Raw genomic sequence first — 24,632 nt, 5'->3', positions numbered from 1 at the left:
ACAAATGAAACTGAAATTGGATTTTTTATGGCCACAGATACAAACAATTGTCCTTCACTTGTATTGCCTACTCTTTGCAAAACATAAGTTGCACTATTATTAGTCATTTTGTGCATTGTGAATGTATTATTTAATGTTTTGTTGTCTGTATGCATAAGTACATACATGTTATTAAATAAGAATTTCTTACAGGTAGCTATTGGGGTTTTTAAAAATCCATTATCTGTAAATTTTAAAAAGAATTTTGATATGAATGCACTCCTACAATTTGATGACTAACTTCTAATGCATTGTTTCAGTGAAGCAATAGAAACCTTAACTCACTATATAGATACTCACTATCTGGTCCTTTCTTCTCTTTTCTTTTATTTTTTACCATGAGCTAGTGCAAACCTTGCACAGCCTGGTTCTTGTTTCTATGTGAGCTTACCCTCCCCTGCTTACCTAACAATCCAGCTTCTATATAGGACAGTCACCTACTCACCACAAAGAAACATGATTAGAATATGGTTTTTGAGTCTATCCCACAAGTGACTTCTGGCTTTACCAATTGCCTCAGCATTCACCTGTAACTTCTGAGTTTCTTTCATTGCCAACAGAGTTGTAGATATGATCCTTGAGTGAGCCAATAGCATCTTTTTCAGTGTATCCATTATTCCAGAAAAAAAAGAAAGCAGTAAATTTTCCTATTGCCTCTAAGTTATCTATTGGATGCCATCTCAGTTTAGCCCAAAACTACTTGGAGGTTTTTGGTTTTGTTCTGTTTTTTTTTTTTGTAATTAGTAAAATGGCTTGGATTATGGATTTATTTACAACATTACAAATTATCTCAATCACTTTAAGAAAATCAAGTTTTATGCAAACAATTCAATGCTGTTACTTAAACAAATATAATCATAGTAAATGCAAGAATCTCATATTTAAATTTTTAACATTATTTGTCTTAATTTGATTCTCAATAATTTTAACTGATACATTAACAGGAACCATTACTGAGAGCAACCTCAAATTTATGAAGGGATAAAAAATAAATGAAATGAATGAATAAATAAATAGTAACTCAGTACAATTGTTTGACCTTTATTTTTGTTGTTGTTAATCTTAAAAGTAAAATAGCTTTTTAAAAAACAATAGTATTTTTAACTGCTTAACTAATATTTTATTAAACAAACTCACAATTTTGCTAATAGAATATGTGCTACTGGAATTTTACATGATCATTGTTGTTTTAGCCACTTTTTTTACTCTTTGAAGAAAATATCAGATAGAAAGTCTTTAAAAAAGGACTGATTTATTTTGGCTCATGGTTTAGGGTGTTTTACTCCATTCTTGCTGGGTCTTTTGTTTTTAGGCTAGCAGAGCAGACACATTCCCCAAAGTCATGCCCCTATAACCTTCTTTTTTCTACTGGTCCATACTCTAATAGGCCACTCATTTAAGATCACATCAACAGACTGACCACTGGTGAAGTTAGTATACCTCATGATCCAGTTGCCTCACACCAAGCCACAACATATGAGCATTCTAAGCATATTTCATATTCCAACCATGACACTGATCTATTCCATGAATTCATCCTGAAGATGGAATTTACCTCCTTGCTTTGTAGGAAATGCTAATAATTACCAGGCATATGCAACCATAAACAAAAACAATCTCAAGGCAAAATGCAAAATTATTACCAAGTATAATGGAAACCAAGTATATTGGGTTTTTACTCTTAGGCACCCAATGGTATATTTTTATGTGCTTTCATATCTCTCTCTCTCTCTCTCTCTCTCTCTCTCTCTCTCTCTCTCCTTCTCTCTCTCATTCCCCCCTCCCCATATCCCTCCTCCCTCCCTCCCTCTCTTCCTCCCTCCCTCTGTTTGTCTCTGTCTCTCTTCCCTGCCCTTTCTCCTTTGGAACCTTATAACTTCAGGCACAAAAGCAAAGAGATAACCATGCTAATATAGAAGGCTCCCAGTATCATCTCTGAGTCAATCTTTCATCTCTCTGGGGCTAGGATGCACTAGAAACTGGCAGTGAGGTTTTTAGTATCCATGCATGAGTTTTCCTATTTCATATCCACAGATATCTAACTTTAAGAATGATGAAGACACTAAGAATTACTGTATAAAAAGATGGCTTTGAGCCTGTATATATATAATGTTCTCCTTTCTAATTGGCTATCTGGTGACAAAAGGTATTATTACCTCAGCATATGGTGCCACTTCAAGTATTACACTATAAAATACCTTACCTTGGACATCCAAATGACAAAGATATAAATATATTCTTTTGATGACACTGCAGCAAGAATATCTGTATACATGGACACGCCCCCCATTCACTGTCTAGGTTAACCAAGCAAGAATGGCCTTTATGCTCACTCTTCCCAGTCCCCTTCCCCCGTCTCTCCATCTCAGTCTCCCTCTCCCTCTTCCTCTCTTTCTCTCACTTACAAGTCTTCAAATCAAAGTGTACAGTAAAAGTGGTTCTCAGCAAATGTTGTATCTCAGTCATTCATTTAGACATTTGTGAGCTCAATAACCCTCAGCCAAAGCCCTAGGAAGAATTACGGGAACATGACACAGTTTGTGGGCCTGAGTTCCAGGAAGCTCCTGCAAAACAGAAAAAGCAGAAGAGAGTAATTGGTGTCCCAGCAGAGGGAGGAGACTCAGAAGATAGTTTCGAGAAAGGAAGGATAAGTTTGAAGGCCCTTGGAACAACCCAGAGATCATGATTTATACCTGAGATAATGGACTGTATAAAACCATGGGATGAAATGACCTTAAACCTGACCTTTTAATGTTGACTATTGTCTTTTCAATTCTCATAATGCAGTGGGGAACTCAACACATTTTTTTTATGATTCACTATAAAGGGCGCACAGTGTTATATAATGTTAAAAACATAAACATTACAATGTTTTAAATATTTTTATTGGTTTGCATAATTTATGGGAATCCATGGATATGATACTAGTTCAACAAGAACTAAATTCAACAATATCAGCAATCAGTGCACACAGGCTGAGAAAATTGTCACTTTCTGAATGTCATGCCCTTTAGTTCTTGTATACTGAGTTTTCTCACACTGAAAAGAGATATCTCTCTGCTGGGAAAAAAAAAATAGGTCCTCTTAACCCATCTCATTTCTCCAGATGCAGGCCAGCAATGTGGTCATTAAGATAAAGGAAGCTTAATGGAACAGCCACACTGGTCCTTATATGTACTTTCTGTGCCTATTTTTGTATTGTTAAAGCAACAGAGCCCATTGGTTTTTAGAGAGCATAAGAGAACCATCAAAGACTGAAATATTCACTCTCTGGCTCTTTCTAGAAAAATGTTGAGGGACTTCTGCTTAAGCAGCTAATCTGACAAATTGGGACGTCTGGCAAAATAGCATCACTGTTCTAATTAAATTTTGGTAAAGCAGAGATTTTGCTTCGGTGTGAAGATAGAGACAAAATTCTAGGGCAGAGAGTACTCTAGTACTTTGAGCTGGACAGAGTTGTCTTTTATGGATCTGACTTCAGAACTGACTTTAGGGTACCCTGGACTTGTGTAGCTCATAATTAGAACCCCAAATGCTGTGCAGAGTATCACCCTTGGTAAAAGATTCTAACCAGAGCAAATCCAGTTTTCAACAAATGTGTTCTTTCTTTAGCACTTCTTTTTTTTTTTTTTTTTTTTCTTACAAGGAAAATGCACAAGCCTCAACATGTTTTGTGTGTTTTCACCTCATCTTTATACAGCTGTAGAGATTCAATAGCATGAAATAAGGAACAAAGAAGGGAGAAGTGAACTGCTGGATTTAGAGACTTCAAGGGTGTCTAGGAGACAGAAAGGATCTAAGGATAGACAACAATCTGAGATAAACATTCAGCAATTCTCTTAGTCCTGTCGTTTAAAACTGTCTTCTAAGAGGCATAATTATTTGTAATATAATATATATGTAATATTGCTTATACACACACACATATATATATATATATATGCAATATAATATATACATACAGTTGCTTACTAAGCTTTTCACTAAAGGTTACTCTGAATAGACTCCTTTCATCAGTTAGATCTGTCTGTTACCTGCTCAGGTATTTTGCAACAAGACCTAAAAAATGGTAACGAGCCAAAATTCCAGAGCACAGATTATCATGTAGGAGACACAAGGGAGTAACCTGCACATAAGTCTTGGTATTACTCCTGAATAACTGAATATCATCTCATAGATGCCAAGAGATTTGGTGTTTGTGTGTTTGTATGTGTGTGCATGAGTATTCATGGAGGCAGGTAGTCAAATTCTGGTATCATCCTAGAACACTTCCCATATTAGGTTTTGTGATGGGAATCTTTTACTGCACCTGGAATTGACTTATTTGGCTCAAATGACTAGGCGGCAAGTCCTAAGTAGCTTTTGTTTCTACCTCTTGGCACTAGGATTATAGGAGTATACTGCTGCTTGTAGTGTTCAAGTATATTACAGGAACCTGAGCTCAGCTCCTCATGCTTTGCTACAAGAACTCACTGATGGAGCCAAGTTCCATCCCCTGGGAGCTTAGTTTAACCATGGTTATTTGGAAAGCCAATAAAAATTGAATGATGACATATATGCTCTGTGGTACATCCCATTTCACCTATTAGCCACTTACTTCCTGATCCCTTCAAATATGTAATACCTGACTTTCACTGTTCTCTGGGAGACAGATACAGATCGCTACTTTACATGCAGGGGTTAATGCTCGTAAAACAGCACAGCCTAGTGCCCAGTGTGTTGGTTCTACAGATAGCTGCTATGGCTTTAATTTCTGTGGGTGGATTTTCTACTCACTGTGTGGCCTTGTTCAGTGTGTTTCACCCTTACTTTGTCCAATTGGAGATGATAATAATCATGTGTCTTTCTGAAATTTCTGCTAGAGCTGTAGAGTTTAAAATAACTTACGACTGCACTAAGCTATCATGACAACTGTGAGTAAAAACAAATAACCAGCTCATTGAGTAAAAGATTAGAAGTGTGTAAATGAACATTTGTACTCGGAAGCCTTGACATCCCTTCAAAAGACTCTTCTTGGCTGTCACTGAAAGTTGACCACAGGTCAACTAAATCTAGCATCAAATTAAGGTAACATTCATAATTTCAGAAACCCAATCAGAGAATTGAACAGAAAGAACTGATAAGGCCCAGTGCTTTCTTTTATAATTCTAAGATGTCTCACACTCTTTCACAAAGCAATGCCTGACTATCTGACCATAAAATGATCTTTCTACAAGCCAAAGACATATTTCCTGCAAGACAATGGTCCCTGTACTGTTTTAAATGTTAATGTACTAGTTTACTCTATGAGAAAATGTAGAAGCAAAGGCCATTGACATATTTCATGGCTCAGCTGGTTAATTAACAGGCACTGATGGCTGTAACTAAATGAAATTCACTACACTTTAAAAGTTGCAAAATCTTAACAACTGAGTAATGGAATCACGTTTTAGATTATGATCATGGGCTAAGAACAATACCTCCTACAGACTTCCTAAATAGAAGAAATAGAATTTGAAAGCATAAGAAAGATTCTGTCTATCGTCAGCATCATGCAAGAAGGGGTGAGTACTGGGAAACCCATATTTATATGTGTGCATGTTCAAGGGTTGTCCAGCATGGGTACATGTATGCAGACATAGAGACCAGAGAACAACCTATTTGTCATTATACCTAGGGTAGGCACCATCTAATGCTTATTTTTATTTTCTGATGCAGGGTCTTTAATAAGTCTAGGCTGACTGGCCAGTAATTTCCTAGAATCAGTCTGCATCTAACTCCCCAGCATTAGTACCTTGACTCTATCTTTCTTCTTCCCTTCCCCCTTCTCTTTCTCTCTCCTTCCTTCTCTCCCTCCCTCACACCCTCCCTCCCTCCCTCCCTCCTTTCTTCCTTCCTTAATTTCTTTCATTCTTTTGCATGACTTCTCAGGATCAAATTCATGTCTGTGCTTAAAAACGATTATTATCACTATTACTATTATTATTTTGACTGAGCTATCTCTCTGGTTCCTGAAACTCACTTTTAAGGAGTCAAAATTAGTCAAATTGGAAATTCTTATGAAGATATAGTGCCACTTTGGTGTTTGTTTTTTATGTTTGTTTTTGTTTTTGTTTTTTGTTTTTTTTTTTGTTTTGTTTTTTTTGGCATTTTGCTTTAAGACACAAGAAGCAACTTTGTCTTACCACCTTCATTTTGCCATTATTAGCATCACAGTGTATTCACCTTCTTTTCTATGTATGTTGATAAAGTAAGACCTTCCTTGGGCCAATGGAGGCCAATGTATACTCATGGTAAGCTACACAAATCATGACACAATAAATCCTAATTTGATTGCTGTCTGTATTGCTAATCTGTTTTCAAACAGATTTGGGTTAGAATCTCAGCCTTGCCACTTAAGTGAATGAAAATATCCAACCTTGATTTTCTCAGGTATTATGTGACCACAATAATTCCTATTATCATAGTAACCTATAATGAGGTTTTAGTAAGATTCTAGGTCATGCATACACACAGTGATCAAGTATTTTTCTAGAGCCAGCTTAGGAGCCTGACCATTTTATTTTAAAAGATCTTGGCCATTCTTCAAAATTAAATTATAGAAATTTAGAAGCATGACATTAAAAATACAATAAATAAAAGAACTAAAACTTAGCACTTCTCAATAATCTTACTATAATTTACTATTGTCAAATGTAAGGTACTGATCTCTATCTGGTTTGTATGATTACAAAAATGACATAGCATGGTAATGAGTAATACTGCCCAATTCTAAGATTAATGATGGTTGTTGGAATTAGGCATTATGGAGATATGCTACCCAATGTAAGCTAGATACACTATTTTTGGGCTCTGAGTGAGGGTGTATACACATGTACATTGTTGTTTATTCTTTGTGTATATGTATGTGGCTGTGAAAATGCCATGGCACACGAATATCATATCAGAGGAACTGGTTATGTCATTACCATGTAGGATTAGGGATTGAACGAGGTAGTCAGTCTTGATGGCAAGAACCTATAGTTACTGAGTCATTGTTCTGCCCCCAATTTTAAAACACCAAAGGGTTTGTAATCAGTATTTGTCTTACCTCCCTCTGTCTCTCCCTTGATCCTTTGTTTCCTATCTCCAGTTTTGTCTTTCCCTCCCTTTAACTTTCTACATTTTGGCCTCCCTTTTGTCTTTCATCTGCAGTTCTTGTTTAGCTTCTCAGACCATTCATCTTGCCTTTTCTTTTTCATCTTAACTTTAAAAACTAAGCAGTTTCTCTAGCCTGTCTGCAACATCTTATGAGAAGCCAATTGCTTCATTAAGGTTTTCTTCTTCAGACCCTAACCAGCTTTTCCATTGTATGACAATGTTTTTCCTAAGTCAATAACTACTACCCATTGTATACTGATGTGACATTCCTTCATTTGATCCTTAAGAGAAAAGAAATAATGTTCACATAATTCCATGTTTTATTCTATCAGCATCAAATGCCCACATATTTCCAAGTAATGCATCAAGGTTCCTGGAAAAACCACAGAATATTGCCTACCCACTGTACAGTTAACAGAGTGCTTTCTTCTACTCTACTCAAGAAATTTAGATTGTTATCAGAAATGGCATTATTACTCATGCCATGTTCTTTAAAGGAATAAAATCAAGGATCCAGGTCCAAGTAAAAACTATTGGCTCTTTAATGCTTCCATGAATTAAAAAAGTAAAACAAGATTAAAATATGTATCTTGATTTAGAAAGATTAAAAGATAATCTTACCTTGTAACATACATGTGTGGAACCAATAAGTCAATAGGGCTTTGGTTCCTTCATCAGTAGACATCTTGCTGGACATATTTATAATTTAGGATAAAGCATGTGAACAAAAAGTTGCTCAAAGATAAATGGAGATTTTCACCAGTGCCTCAGCAAGTTGGGGAAAGGCTCTGCTCTTTGCAGCAGAAATTAGGATGCTTCATTGTCTTGCTCTGTCTCTGAAGACAACGTTCTAACTAGAAGGCTGATGGTATATGAAAAAGACTCTTTGGAAATTAGCACTTCATTCAAGTCCCTTAAAGAGTAAGCCAATTTAATCATGTCAAAAAAATCAACAAGGGTCTTTTTTTTTTTTTTTTTTTTGAACATTTATAGTTGTTTTCCACCATGAATTTTTTTCTGGAAAGTCCTGGAAAAGTGTAATTTAGGACTTCCAGGTGCAAACCATAGTTACCAGCCATACAACTCAAATGGAAATTTGTTTTGCTTCTTTGTGAAGTTCCCTAAGGGGATAAGGTTAGCAGTAGAGATAGCAGGAGAGTGAGAACTAAAGACAAAAGACATCAAACAACATATTACAAACAGAGAACAGAATCACAGAACAACACCATGACAGTAGACGTGTAGACAAGATGGCCACACAAAAGACACATGCTGGACTGCTATGCCAAGGAAAGAAGATACCAGAACAAAATCATACAGAGATGCTGGCAGTGCAGCTCTTAGGGCTGCAGGGGCCCAATAAAAATAAACATAAAATGAGTACCCATGACATTATAACTGCAAAAGAAAGTTACCCCCACTACTCAGACAGGGAACTTGCTGGATTAGCTGGGATGTGACACTCGGATGAAACACAAGATGGCATCATAGCAGTTCATGCGCTGGTGATGGAAGCCATGGTTAGTTGAGTACTATAAAACTGTCACTGGCATGCCACACAATGATCTTAGACTTGTCCCAGAAATAAAAGATAAAGCACATATTCTGTATCTGCAATAAAATTCTTTTTAATGCCATCTGAAATTCGTAGGGAGGGGTATGTACTTGTTTATCATTTTTGCATGTCTTTCTTTTTAGTTTTCATCCTTGGGTACTTTGGGTATCTTTTTAATCAATTACAGTATCATTGATGGGGAGAGGGAAGGCAAGTGGTCTGTGCAGATATAGAGATAAATTAAAAACAGGGAAAGGAATGAAATCAAAAGGGAAATATGACTAGAAAATGGGAAGGGAAACTTGCATTTCATTCTTTGGCACACAACTTTCTTGGGTTTTGTTGAGATTTGATTTGCTTTGAGAGAAACACTGAAGTGGTGGGCTGAAGGGGTGGAGAATCAACACAAGGATGGCAATAAAAGATTTTGTTGCCGTTTTGATTTCTATATCTAAATATTTCTCAGAATTTAAAAACAATGATTATAGTTACTCACAAAAGTACAGCAATGAGTTAAAAAATAGCCATAATGGTCAAAATGCTAAATATGAATTAAAACAAAATAAATTGAACCACCAAAAATTCATGCGGCACAAGATGAGGTGAAACGACAGAAAATGGTTTGGGAAATATACAAGATACATATCTATTTATGTATATATACACGCATACGTGCATATATGGATAGATATATCTGTATAATGTTCATCTTTCCACCCTTCTCAAATATAACTGAATTATGAAATCACCATTACAATTAGGATGAAGAAAATAAAACCTAAATAAAAACATGCTTGCTTTACACAGTTAAAACAGTATCATGCATGTCTATGTTGGCTGATGTTGCTTAGAATGATGGCTTGAATTTCTGTGTAACCACATGACTGACGGCAGGGGTTGTTAATATTAACTTACATTAGTCTAATATCATTTAGACTATGTCTACACACGTATGGAGTAACAAGCACTTTTGTATAAACACTGCATTTTATATATGCACATACACAGTGCATGTACGTAGGGTTTATGAGAAAAAAAATACACAACAAAAACTGAATGAAAGGCAACCCCCAAACCTTTTTTTGTAAACCCAACCCCTCTTTATTTCTGTATACATCTGAAAGAGGGTTTGCCTAATGATTCCAGCAAGCTCTTTCCTTAGCTTCCACTTGCTTTGGCATTTGAAATCAGGAAGTTCTTGATTTGGGCATGAAATTCTCACTTTAATGTGGACATCTATGCCTTGACCTTTAGATACCCTGGTTTTAGATAATCTTACATAAATATACTTCAATTTAAAGATTAGCATTAAGCGGCACTAACTTTTTATTTCAGTCATTATTAATGATAAGCTAAGGTACACATGCATGCTTCTTGGAGTGAATTTAGTCAGAGCAGGAAGCGGGTACTCAACTCACTGTGTCAGAGAAACTCTCATAAAGGGTGGAGAATATGTTCATCCTTTCTACACAATGCCCACATTGTTTGTTGTCTTTCATTCTTAGTTTCCTCTTAGTCTCCTTGTTTCCATACTTGCCTTTCCGAATAGACTGTGAACGCCTGGTGGTATCTGGGTTTTAGTATCTATTCTAGTTTCTACACAGAAAGGCTCACAAAAATGAGATAATAATTTGTCAATTGTTAAATAGAAGGGCTTATGCTGGGTGATTTCAAGCTTCCCTTGGGTTCTTCAACACACCCTAAATTCTTGAGTAATGGAGGTAAATACACAAATATGCTTATTTTATAATTTATGTTATTATTGTTATATGATGAAATCCACAATAGCAGTCAGTGCAAAGATGAAATATTTAATATGTTTTATTCAAGGGCTTACCTAAAATTCATTAATCAATTCCTATATCTTTATTATGTAAACTGCATTATTCAGATCTCAATGATTTCCCCTACAGATAAAAGTTTTAAAGTGGCATAAAAATTAACTTGTGTTGAAGTAGATTTGGGTTATAAAAGTGATATCTTAGTGTATTAATAAGGAAAATTAAAGCATGAAATGGGGAATACTATTATCCCCTGAAAATACACCTTCACTTATAGATTGTCAAGATGGCAACTTCAAATTTAGTAGGATTGGACCTGGCCATAAACAGATGATGTCTTTTGCAAACATTTCACTTTTGTTATAACTCAAGTGGCTAATGTTGATAGCCAACTTGAGTAACTAAATTACGAAGTTTTGCCTCAAATTATTTTCTTCTGTCTATAGTTATGACATTTATCTCAGATAATTCCCATTTTCTCATGTTTTTTGAAGGAGAACATAATACCCAGTATTGCCATGGTATTTTATCTTGGGAATTGCTATTATACTTGGAAAACGGTCAGTAGATTAGTGAAATTTAATTATGCTTTTATTAAACAATCATGTCTCTGTTCATAAAGGTCTTTCTAAAGTTATATAAATGACTAATTTAAAATTCACTTATTTGATAAAAACGTATGGTACTCAGATTTCAAACTTGAATAAATTAATGATAAATATATTTTTATAAATACAACGATTATAGCTAATACCTTTGAGGCTCAATGACTAGCACATTTGTGCTTTTATCATCGGTAGGATCTGGACTCCATTGTTCTTCTTGCTTTATTTAGGAAATGATGGCCTTGACCTTCCAGCTGTATGGTTAACTACGTTCCAGGAAATAAGACCTCTAGCAATTTGGAGAGCTTAGGGCAACTCAGTGTCAGATTTTCATATAATTATTTCATGGAAGTATCTCAGACTGGAAATGATTAAGACCCTATTTCTAGCCAGAAAGGATAAACTCCAGTAGGCTACTGGTGTGAGAAAGGAGTTTCTGACAGACTGATTGGTTGAGGGGTGGATGCTTCCTCTCATCTTCCTGTTGTAGTGGAACTGCTGACTGGGAGTTGATCACAGTCTACTTAACCAAAGCAAGGTGGAAAATAAAAAGGCTAATTAACTGACAAGCAGAAAAAATAAATCTCTCAATGACTGAAGAATCAGTATAGTAGTAGAGTTAATGCTGTGTTCACTTCTCTTGGGCCACCAGGTGTTTCTGTTTATTTTACATCTGCCTATCAACCTGGTCACCAATATTTTTAGAAGGATAATCTTATAGGTATATAAAATTAGATATGTTAGTTATATACAAAAGTCAAAAAGCTAACTTGCAATAACCTTCATTTGATATCATGTTTCAAGAGTAACAAAAGTAAAGAGGGAGGGACAAGAAATGGAAAGACAATTTCATAAATTCTCTGAATTTCAGAATCTGTGCCCACATTTTTATTACAAATATGAATTTATTAAAATTCTACGAAAGACTCCCATCTCCTAGTGATGATTTGAACCCTATGCGCTCTGCCTCAATATGACTGTAGTTCTAAAAGACAAGGTTTGTGGCAAAGAAGAGTCAGAAATACTAAATAGATTCTGACCTTTGTGGACAATACCTCAGCATTTACCATGTAGGCATTAAAATCCCGAGTCTCACATTTAAACTTGACTAACAAAATGTTTTGCGGAACTTTCAATTTACATTACTCTAACATGATTTGAATTTTTAAAAAGTAAGCCTTGAGTGCTTAGAAGATATTCAGAAAAATGTAGTCATAACACTCATAAAATGACTTATTTCTCAAGTCAGAAGGCTTGAGGAGGGAGCTTGACAGGAGATATACAAATACATCCTTTAAAATGTAGATTTTTGCTGCACTAATGTTTATTTTCTCAAAGTCATAAAATAAAAAAATGAACAGTTTTAACTGTGTGGGGGAAGAAGTTATAACTAGAAAACTTATTCTCCAGCTTTATTTTGAGATTATTAAATATGTTGAACATGATTGTTTAATAAACTTGAATGGGGTTTTCATTTTATATCTTCTTTTCTTGTGGATTAGTATATTTTATACTCACTTATTTGAAGCTTCCAAGTCACTTCAAATTGGAAACATAAAAATTCCTTTAAATACTTGACTCTTTTAAAGGTTTGATAACATGCATTAAAATCTTACTAGTTACAATTAGCATAAAGTACATGTAAAACAGGATGTAACCTGGAAATAGTCAAAGTTTTCTTGGTGTGTAAAGATTAAACATAATGGTTTTTTATTTTCTTTTTCTTTTTTTTTTTTTTTTTTGGTTTTTGGCCTTTGTTTTTTCTTGAATTTCATATACTTTTATGCAAAAATGCTTAAAATCTGTACATTTATTTTGTTTTTTAAAATAGTTGTTCAATTTATTAAAGAAAAGGAACACACACAGAGAAAAAATTCCTTTCAAGTTAGAAAAATCACTTTATTTAAAACTTGGTGCCTATATAAAATCCAGTGGGTGAATTATTTCTTAAACTCCTCAAGTGTATGAAATATGAGATTCTCAAATGGATCTAAAGGAATCAGATAATAATTGTTACAGCAGCTGGGATCCTCTGTAATAAAGGAGAGGACATAATACCCCTAAAAAGGGTGGAAAAGGATGAGAGATCACATACTGGCTCTCTCTCCCAACGTAGTACATATGGTTCTATTAAGCATCAGGCATGAAGAATAATACAATTTAAGAAACTGCAGCAGGAGAATCCTGTGCTTAAAATCAGAGTTTCTACTTCAGTGTCTCCTCAGGACTGCAGGCGACACAATGTGAATGTCCCCATTACTAACTGCTGGACAGAAACTGGATGAGTTCCTCTTGGGAGTTCAAATCCAGCCCTTATAAATTAGTGGCCTTTATGATTTTAATCGATTTGTTCTTGAAAAATGAGAAATCTATGATGCTCATCGTTAGGTGATAAATAAGTTTTGAAGTGCGGTAACTCCAGCAGTAATAGTTTCATCTCCATGGTGACCTTCTTCTTTCACCATTTCCACCTTGTTCAGGATATACCACTGTACCCAAATCACAGACACTAGTACCGTAAGTAGGAAATAAAATTAGAAAGAGAAAATGTTTGTTCTTCAAACATGGCAGTTATGCTATTCCAGATAGAGACAGTAATAGTCTGTTCCAAGCACTTCATGTTAGCTCTTAAAAGGCAGGCTCTAGATTCACTTTGTTGATGTGTTCTTAGCTGCATTCTCTTGAAGAGTACAATGGTTTAAAAACTGTCTATAATAAACTCTTCCCTATGCCATTCAAAAATATTGTCGCTGAAATGATACCTTCCGGATTTGAATCAAGTAAAACATGTCTGAGCAGTAGAAAGGAAGTGAACTCAGTTTAGGTTCACTCAAGTTGGACTGTTTAAGTTCCACATCAAAAGGCATTAACTGCTCTCAGTCTGGGGTCTGTGGGTTTCATGGGTTCTGAAATGTGAACTTTATGGAAGGGAGCTCTGGGGATGATTTTTGAGTGGGTATAATTAGGAGAAAGGTGGCAAAATAAGTCAATATGGTTGTGCTTTTATTTTCAATGAGTTATAATGGAGGAATTTGATAAGCAATGCCCTGTTTACAGTTATTACTAAGAAATGGGGAAAACCAGAGTGAGGATAAGCAATTGATCCTAATTAAAGTCTAAGAATCTTAAACTAGTCATCAGAAAACCCTGACATTGGATGTATTCGATACATGTAGTGAACTGGTGATGTCTAATACACATGGAAAGAACACAGGTGCTCTCACACAAATTTGTGGAATTGCATTAGATTGGAGAATTTGGGTATCAAGACTTACTCCATGACAACCACTTTGGAGGAACACTAGGATGGACAGGACCAGAGCATAGTGATGCATCCTGCCATGATGTTCAAAAAGATATCAAATGAAATAAGCACACTCGCTTTTTAAACAAAAACTGATGCCCAAGTATATTCCCAAATCATTTGAAGATATCTGATAAACAAGGTCCCATTAACCTTCCTCCCACAGAGATATTTTCTCAAAGGAACAAATTAACTTCTAATGTGGTGAGGTCAAATTATGTGTATGTGCATTCAAGACACTAATGTCAGAAGCCCGCAGAACTTCCTGAATCCAGAGCCACTTGCAAGAAAACAAGCAGTCAGCATTTATCAAAATCTGAACTGTTCTATATCATTTTGAGGTAAGAAGATGAAGTTTTAAATTGTTGCTATTTTTTTTTTCATGAAACATGGTTTTCTCTACAATTATATAGAGAAAACATACAATGACATGCCTTTTTTTAAAAAAAAGTTTGAAAAATATTTAAGGTAACCCAAAGTATCAAGTGGAAATTTTATCTATTTATTTCAGCCTTTGTAGAAATAAGATGAGGTATTTTACTTTTTTAAAACATACACAGAAATTCGATGATATCTGTTCTCTATTATATACATATAAATGTTAACTTAGCGTAAAATCTAAAAACAGACAACTTGGGGAAGTTGAAAGGAGAGGATTAGGGATGGCAGTTTCCTAATGGACATTGTATCATATACAGCTCAATATAAAGAAATACCAGAAAATATCAAAATGTATCTGGGTTCAAATGGGGAGAACACTGTGATTTCCAGTGCAAATGTCAGCTTAACTTCAGCAGTTGATACATTTTGAAGCATCACAGCAATTAACATGGCATGGTTTGCTACTAATTTTGTATTTCTCATACTATATTGCTTCACAAGTTTGCTCAACATAAAATAAACAAAATTAGTATAATTGTAATGCCATGTTTACTGCTGTTGAAATACCATGGAAAATAATTTAGGTTACTTATTATGCCATTCAGGATCCGAAGAAGTCTTGAGACTAGTGTGATAACTGCCCATCTTTTTGCCTCCATGATAGGTTTATGACTTAATGACTTAAACAAAAATTCTCATTTAAATGGAGGCTTTGCCTGCTCTTTGCCCCTGCCAATCTCAGAGTTGCCATTAGCAACAGAACATTTGCTGCATTAATTCCATTATGCAATCTGGGCACCCCACTGTGTAAAGTTGGGGTGTATTTTGTTTATTTTTTCTTTAAGTATCATAGATTTAAAATTCCCTAAGCTTTAATTGTTCTTTCCATGGGATTTGATGCTTTGTTGATTAAATTAATATTTATATATGTATGCAAATACATATATAGATATGGGAAATACACATACATTAACATACCATAATATATATAAAGCACATGTATAATCACATATATGTATGTATTTGGGTTTTGCAAATAAAAAAAGAAGCAAGCAAAACAAGACTGACCTGACCTACCTGTACTTGGTTCACATTCGACAAAGTCTTCATCATCACTTGAACATTCAGCAGATGAAACAAGATCATCTGATGTTGGCTATTGACGTTAACGAAATGGGGAGGAGCAGAGGGAAGAGAGAAAACAGAGGAAGATAAGGATGCTGATTCACAAATACATTCAATCTTTTTGATTGCCCCCTCCCATCATTACTGACGTTTCTCTGCTCTGATCAAAATTGTCTGTATGGGTCTCCTGTAAAGCTGAAACCATCAAACTCGTTGCAGAGTCTCAAGCCTTTTCCACTTCAGAAAAATCATACTGTGCTGTCCACTCTGATTTCTGGACTAGGAGTCAGAAGAAAGGAGGCTGCAAAGAATGAGCATTGGAGGGCCCAGCCAGTACTACAGGCACTGTGCTTTCACAGGGATTCAGTGCATATGGCACATGGTCTTATGTGCTCTGTTGGGGGGCTGTGAATCTATAGACAGTATAATTAATGAACACTGCAGAATGCTGTTCATTCAGCACAATATAATAGCTTCTCTTGCTTGCAGCCATTTCCTTCTCATAACTGCCGCAATTAACTGAATTAGTAATGTGGACCGGCAGAGTGGTACTGCACAACAGCTCCTGGACATGGGTAAGACTCATGCAGAGGAAAGAAGAGTAAAATCTCAGCACAACCCTAGTTCAACTTAAATCCATTCAGTTTTTAATCCTGTAGAAACTTCCCAGTGCTATAAAATTTGTTAGAGGAAAAACACAGAACCATAGGCATTAGGTGTAAAATGAGCCTTGCCACAAAATAGAGGAGAGTCATATCCATAAGATAAATTCCAAGCAAATACTAGTAAACGAATAATAAAGAAATAAATTATTTTTACCCACTAAACCCCAAACATGTCTTTGTCACATAGAGAAATACCCATTATATTGGACATTTTTAATACCCATTCCTTTTTTTTTTTTTTTTTTTTTTTATGTCAGTACATTAACCAAGTGGCTGCTTTTATTATTCCTGACATATTGAAGTCTGGATCCATGATCAAGAAGAAAGGGTGCTAAAGAACTCCCTTCTTTGCCTTTTGAACAAGTATTATATGTGAATTGCTATGATTGATATGAATCTGATTGGATATGGCCACTCAAACTGTCCATTGAGATGGGGATGTTGTATTTAAAAAGACTAGAAGTTAGAGAAGTTAGCTGACTTTCTGAGGGACACATAGCTATTAAGAAACCAAGCAACAATTTAACAGATATAGATAGTACCACTATACTTGTAGCACCCAATAGCTCTTTCTATAACCTGTCTTATAGATATTAAGGGTTGAAGAGATGTCTCACTTTTCAAAGGCTAGCACACAACCAAAACAGCTATCATAGGTTTAATGATGATCCTCAATACCTTAGGACAGAACTTTATATTGGGCTTTAATGAGATAGGTCAGTTTTAATGAAGTTATTAGGGTAGACCTAAATGTAGTAGTATTGGTGTATCTCTGTAAGGAGGACATTGAGGCACAGACACAGAGAGAGGGGTCTATACTGATATGCAGAATAGAGAAGGGAATCTACAAGTCAGGGAACAAGGTTCCAAGGGAAGCTGATTTTGTTGGCAACTATTGCTACCATGCCATGATTTGCTGGCCTTTATGGATTCTTATCCTCTGCAACCGTAATTCAAGAATAACATTTTGTTCCTTAAGTAGACTTCCTTGTGGTATTTTATCATAGCAACAGAAAAAAAAAAAGTCCAAAGACCATTGACTATACTACTTTCCAATGGCTAAGCATAGTGTGTTTGAAACCTGTCTGTATGTATTAAATTCAAATGTTGTTTGTGATACTCAAAGAAAAAAAAATGCTCATTACCAAAAAACCTAAACAGTTTAAATAGTAGTAGACTTTACACACACACACACACACACACACACACACACATGATTATATCAAGCTATCTTCACCATTTATTCTCGTATGCATTCATCAATGATGTGTTCATTTATTTTTTGCCATAGATATTTATCACACACTTATGAATGAGGACCTGTAACCATGATGAAGAATTGAGAATTAAATCAGGTGATCTGCTCTGGGAGGTAAGTCTCACATCAACAGTAAAACTCAACATAGTAAACTGTCTATGCCAAGTCCCTTTTTTATTTCTTTCCTGGTAGAATACTTTTAATTTCATGTATTTTTTTTCTACTGGTGCTTATTAAAGTTACATTAAAATAAAATTGGGATTGAGGAAAGCTCAAAACTCTGCCCAGGTAAATTTATAGATGTGTTTACCTTCCAATTCTCCCAGTACTACAAACTTGACTTCTCATTTTCCTTCTGTGAGTTATTGTTTCTGTAATCACCCAATTATTTATTCTGAAAAGCCCTGCTCTATTTTAGCATAGGGGCATATTTCCACCAATGTCTACAGTTGTCCCCTATTTGTTACACTGACAGGTGTTTAATGTTATAATCAGGACAATCGATGACACTATTACCATGTCCTCTCTCCTGACTTCAAATTCTAACCTTTAGCCCTTTATCTTAAACCTGCACTAGGCTAATTGTTTAGAGTTCATCCATTTTTCTCCTCCCAGCTCCTTGGAAGTCTGATTATTTGACCGAGCTTAAGTGTAAGATAAAATAAGTCCTGCCACAGGACAGCTTTATGAAATTATAAATAACACACTCATGAATGATGATCTCCATTCTTCCAGTGAGAAGGGAAAAGAGAAAAGCCCATAAATATCCCAAAGTCCCACAGAAAACAGCCATATATCTCAGCAGCTGCTTCATGCTAAACAGAATTAAATCCTTTCAAATGCTTGTGGCTTAAGCATTTTCTCTTTATATTTCTATTCCAGGAGTAAGAGTTAGAGATTGAACTGTCTCGTGGATGGCAGCAGAAGACTTATTTACCTGCCTTTAGAACATTCATTCTGCATTTAAATAAAAGACACCAGAATTACTTTTTCAGAGACCAACAGACAAGTCACTAAAGGCCAACCTAAAATTTCAAATATCTAGCAGAAAATATGAGTGTATAGCATCAATGTGAGAAGAAGCCTTTGGTCTAGTGAAGGAACATTTTCCCAATGTAGGGGAATGACAAGGCACTGAAGTGGAAAGGGTGACTGGGAGAGGGTGTACCCTCCTGGAGACAAGTGGAAGTAGAAGGGGTATGGGAATGGGAAAGTGGATAACATTTGAAATGTAAATGCAGAGAGTAATTAAAAACATTTAAATACTTTAAGTTCAGAGAGTAACATTCACTCACTAATTTTTTTTTAACCATCACATCACTTACTCTTATTTTTGAACAATATCATAACATATACTACTCCAGATTGTTTTTTTTTTACATTAAATCATAATATTTAAAATCATGAAGCTTGGGAAGTTAATAATTGTTAGTCTTATTACATCTCTGCTAGCCCCATTACTTCAGTGAATTCAAGGCCAATAAAAAACAAGGTCAGAATGCATCAAGATGGATGCATGCACCATGTAGTTTCTCATTGTATTTAGATTGAGCATGCATGCTCTCTGTGTTGTCTTCTTCAATAGAGGAAGTTGACATTGTATGACAAAATGAGAGCTAGATAATTTTAGCCTTTTGAAATCAGATACCAGGAGCATAGCATGAGGTAAGCATAAATGAGCCAAAGAGATAAAATTAGAGTCTTGTGACAACGATAACTTCAGTGACCACTGCTCCTTTCTTTTGTATGCCCAACTGTTTATATTACAGCAAACTATTATGAATTTTCAATCTCTGCCATGCTAGAGTTTTTCAACACATCATTTCTTTCCTTTCTTCTCTCTGTTCTCTAATGGTAACAAATTGCTAAGTAAGACATTTTGAAAATGTGCATCTTGGTTCACAATCATGTGAGTAGGAAAATAATAAATGAAATATTCCTGGCTTAATGACACTACATTTACTCTAAACTAGAGTCTTCACTCAAAGATCCCAATTCAAAATATATGTGATCTGTCTAGGTATTTTGTTTACCATTTCATTTACTTGCTTATTCATTTCCACCACGATTATGTATGAACTGCTCATGACGTGATATAGCAATCAAACATTGTGCTTGACATCTTTGTACTCACGGGGTTTACAAACTATTAAATGTGAAATAGGAAAAATAAACTTCATGGATGATTTGCAAACCTATGAGAGCCTTGCTAAAACTTTCCAACTGACATAGAATACCTATTGGAACAAATACTTATTCCTTGTCACTAAAAGCAGCCGACTATACAGGGATCCAAGAAAATTCTGCTTCCCTCAGAAATCTGTCCACCTTCAATTTTCTTCTTTTTTATAATGCACACAGTAGAGATGGATCAAAAATGGCATAACTTATAGTAATGCCTGCTAACAAATTTGCCTTTGTAGAAATCCCTTCCCAGAATCCAGATTTAATTGATGGTAGACAAGCCAAGCGAAGCTGGACTATATGTTGTTCTGAAGACTGAGGTCTTTCATTTTATGATCAAGGTCTTCAGAGATGGTATAAAGCATGGCATGGTGTTCTGTTTTCTCTTTCTCCCCACTTTCAAGATTTCTCTTCCATCTGTTTAAAATGGAAGGGTAGATCAAAAGAATAAGGAGGGAAGAAGAAAAATATGGGTACAAAGAAGATTAATCTATCTGTTGTCCAAGGCAGCCTGACAGGGAAGAGGAGTACTGAGCCACAGGAGATTAACCAAACTTCAATGTACCCTCCCAAAAACAGGAGGAATGTGATGCTACATGGTACTGCACTGATAAGCAAATCCTTCTAAATCCTTTCAATTTATTTCTTGGCATGGAGAAATTACATATTATTTAGGAGACAGCGAAAAACAATAAAATGAAACAATTCCCACCCATTCTACACCATCACCAAGAATCTACATGGAGTCCTAGTGATTATGTAATCATAAAGTTCTATCATTGATGATGATTTCTCCCAGGCTTGAGAACTGTCAACAGGTCTATACCATATGACCCTGAATGTACCCAATCTCGTCTGATCTTGGAAGCTAAGCAAGGTCTTGCTTGGTTAGTACTTGTATGGGAGAATTGTAATTCAGAAAAAAAAAAATGGCTATATGTCCATTGTTAACTTTCTGTTTTCATCACAGATTTTTGAAAATTTAGCGCATAAACATTCTAAAAGATGCCAAAATGTAGTTGATTCTCCAAATATTTTATATGCTTTCATTTCCTTCCCCTCTACTTTTTTTTAAAGATAACAATGTCCTTCAAAGTGGGCTTTATGCCGATATTAATAAAATCAGCGTTCTTTTCATAATGGAGAATTGTCAAGAGCACAGATATTGTTGTGATTAGAAGTAGGAGTATAGGTACCAGTTAGTGAATATTTAAATTCCATGCATATGGGTTCCTATGATAGATAGCACTAATATTTTGAGGGGAAAATATGGAAAGCATGTGTATGTCCACAAACCCTTTACACTATAGTTCAGCAGAGAAGGGTTCTATGAAAATATAAAGACTATAGAATTAGATTTTCTTGTGGGGTGTTCTTTCTCTGTATCTTGTCCTCTGTCTTGGAGCCTGACATCACAGTCCAAAGAGATAAATTCTTCTTATTTTGTGAAATAATGGCTTAGAGGACTTCAATGATGAACATAGTAGAGACATACAGTGCAATGAGGAGAGTAAGGTCAGTTCTGGCTAGAGGGAGGCTGTGGCTCCTTCTCAGAAACTGATACATATGACATGGCTCCAAAAAACTGTAAACTGTAGTGGTGACCTTGGTTTTCGTCACACGATGAACTGAGATATGTGACATGAGCAAGAGGAAAGGGATGAAGTAAAAGCAAAATGATTAGGAATTAAAAATTAGCCAAATATTCAGTTCATGCATGGCAAGACTTTCCTATTGTAAGGACCACGTGAGGTTCATGAACATCTATCAAATCAGACTGTTCAGAAAGGATAAGGAACAGGCACCTTAGAAAAAAATGGGCATGGCTGAGATTCACACCCAGCAGAAGAGAAACTAAAAGAACTGTGGGTTCTTTAAAAACAATATCATGCACAAATGCACAAAGAAAAACATACTAGTATAGCCTAGAAATTTAATGTATGATGCAGAAATATTTTCTATAGCAAACAACTGCAAAAGAATGAATATATAATCCAAAGAATAAAAATGAAAGGTGAACCTTTTTTTTTATCATTTATAAGAACACTTTTACCCAATAATTTCAAGGAAGGTGAAAGCAAAATTATACTAAATAAACAAGAAAATGAAAACAAGTAATGCCAGATGAAGATGTGGCACAATAGTGCCTGCTAATGTAAGGTTTATACACTTGAAACAGGACTAGATAAGCTACTGAGGGAACATCTGTTCCACAGACAGTGGTTTTAAGTCAGAATTCTGGGCAGAATATGAGGGTTAACCAAAACACGTGACACGAAGCTAAAGAGATAAGAACTGGTAAGGAGTTCATCATTGCCCTGAGAATGAATCTCTAGAGTTGCTTTAACGTTTCTGTGACTAGAAGATAGTACAAAGCTCCCACAAAGAAATACTAGAGACACAAGCCCATTAAAGCTATTGACAGATTGAATTGTAAGCCAGGGAAGGTTTAGTAAGAAATCCCTGAATCCATATAGGTTTATTTACTGTCCAGGTGTTGCTTTTTGTTTCCTAGTCTATAATATAATATGAACAAGCTATTCATAAATAACTCAAAGAAATTCACACCAATGTAAGCTGAGGAGATTGCTCCTCTAGTAAAGTGCTTATTCCATGAGTATCCAAGTATGTTCCCTTTTACCCACATAAGAAAGCTAGTATGTTCAGGCTTACTACAGCCTAGAACTGGGGTTTCAAATGAGTGTCTCTGAGATTTGCAGATCAGCAATTCTACCCAAACAGGTGAATTTTAGTTCAATAAAAAAGCGTAGCTGTTTCTCTTTCAAAATAAATAAATAAATAAATAAATAAATAAATAAATAAATAAATAAATGATGTAGAAAGAAACTGAGGAAGATAAACAACACTGACCTCTGGTTTTCATTTGTTTTTGCATGCATGTTGTATACATTTGCACACATATGCATGTACACGTACATAAAAACATGAGCATGTAAATATAGACACAAACATGCACACACAAATACACACACACACACACACACACACACACTCCTCATACAAAGAAAATAGAGCATAATTTCCATGCAGAGTGGGAAACTATTTATGTCTGTTTTCTGATGGAAAATGAGGCTGAAAGTTTTCCTCATTATAGCTCATAAATAGCAACATTCATCTTCTGTCAAAGTGGGTGCTGAGAATACAGTAGGTACAGTAGAAATGGGGGCTCGGTGCTCATAGTGTCCCTGCACTTTGATATTCTTTTTGCCTTATCATACTTAACCATTTAGGTTTTGTCAGTAGATCTCAATGGGACAAGGAGCACATATGTAAGCAAAAGCAACACAAGCAAGTGCAACATGTCTACACATCCATGTCATTTGCCATCCTCTCTACAGGCAATCTTATAAACTTTTTCTGAACATGGAATTCTGCTGGCATGGCAAGTGTGACAGCTCTCTTGCTTACTTTCTCCTGCTGTGAAGAGACGCCACGGATCAAGATAACATATAAAAGAAGGCATTGAATTTAAATTTGGGTTTCACAGTTTCAGAGGGTAGTTGAGTCTGTAATCATCATGGGACGGAACACGATATCAGGAAGGTAGGCATGAATCTGAAGCTTAGATGCTGAGATAACAACTGGGAGGAAGGGAGTGAGGGGGGTGAGAAGGAGGGAGAGGGAGGAAGGCAGAAGGAGGGAGAAGGAGAGAGAGGGGAAGAGAGAGAGAGAGAGAGAGAGAGAGAGAGAGAGAGAGAGAGAGAGAGAGAGAGAGAGAGAGAGAGAATTAACTGAAAATGACTTGGTCTTTTAAAAGCTCAGACCCTACCTCCTAACTGCTCACATCATCCAACATGATGACACCTCCGAATCCTTTTCAAACAGTTCTACCAACTAGGGACCAAACATTCAAATATATATGTTAATATGAGCCATGGTCATTCAAACCAATACAAGAGCACTATGAAATCTCCTAATGTCTCTTCTTGGAAGGGTGGTACTGCCTTCTAGAAAGATTTGCAGGGGATAAGTTCTTGTTTCAGTCCCTTCATACCTTGGCACTTCCCTTATTCAGAATCCCACAATATGTGTCCTCTTCCAAGCAGCCTTATTGCTTTCTTTTATCAGCTGTTCACTAACTTAACACACTAAACACAGTGGCTTAGAAGAAAAAAAATAGAGCAACCCAGAGACATTTTTAGCCTTTTTTTACTTTTCAATTATCTGAAGAGACACTGCTTCTAGGATGTCTTTTACTAAAAAGTAGAATAAAGACTAGAAAGCTAGTTTGGGACAATGATTCTACCCTTTGGTTTGTAAGTAAATATGATCTGCAAGTTATGCAATAAAATACTAGGTGGCCTCTCAAATTCTACATTTGAGTTGGATATTCTTAAGCTGACTTTTAAAACACACATTACATCATATAAAAATGGTAATATCTGTGATGATGACTTTTTTTTTTCATTATGTTTCCTTAAAGTTTTACTAAGCTGATCTAGGGAGGCAGCTGTGTTGTAGAGTTTTGCCTATCACATGCAAGGAAGGCCCCGCAGGGTCGCCTCCAGTATTACCTCTTGCCCTATGTTTGATTTAATAGTAAACAGAAGCATCATGATGACCCTGTGAAAGAAAGAATATAGGGAAGCTTTGCA

The 24,632-nt window shown here is 35.6% G+C and overlaps 1 protein-coding gene across 20 annotated transcripts in view; it reads right to left on the bottom strand.

Moving 5' to 3' along the window:
- NRXN3 (neurexin 3) overlaps nt 1-24,632 on the bottom strand; it is a gene marked incomplete at both ends in the record, with an annotated part of 1,482,596 nt that overhangs the window by 36,020 nt on the left and 1,421,944 nt on the right. For 14 of the 20 annotated variants that reach the window (XM_080922160.1, XM_080922175.1, XM_080922171.1 and 11 more), the window contains one exon: nt 15,862-15,940. In XM_080922160.1, the coding sequence (XP_080778286.1) occupies nt 15,862-15,940 (79 nt within the window). Of the gene's footprint in view, nt 1-15,852; nt 15,941-24,632 lie in introns of all 20 variants that reach the window. The other 6 variants (XM_080922161.1, XM_080922179.1, XM_080922164.1 and 3 more) reach the window with 1 other exon arrangement.

The sequence above is a fragment of the Micromys minutus genome, assembly GCF_963924665.1.
Source record: "Micromys minutus genome assembly, chromosome: 1".
NCBI classification, from domain to species: Eukaryota; Metazoa; Chordata; class Mammalia; order Rodentia; family Muridae; genus Micromys; species Micromys minutus.
Note: the sequence above shows the minus strand (reverse complement) of the source record. Positions and strands in the feature narration are given on the sequence as shown.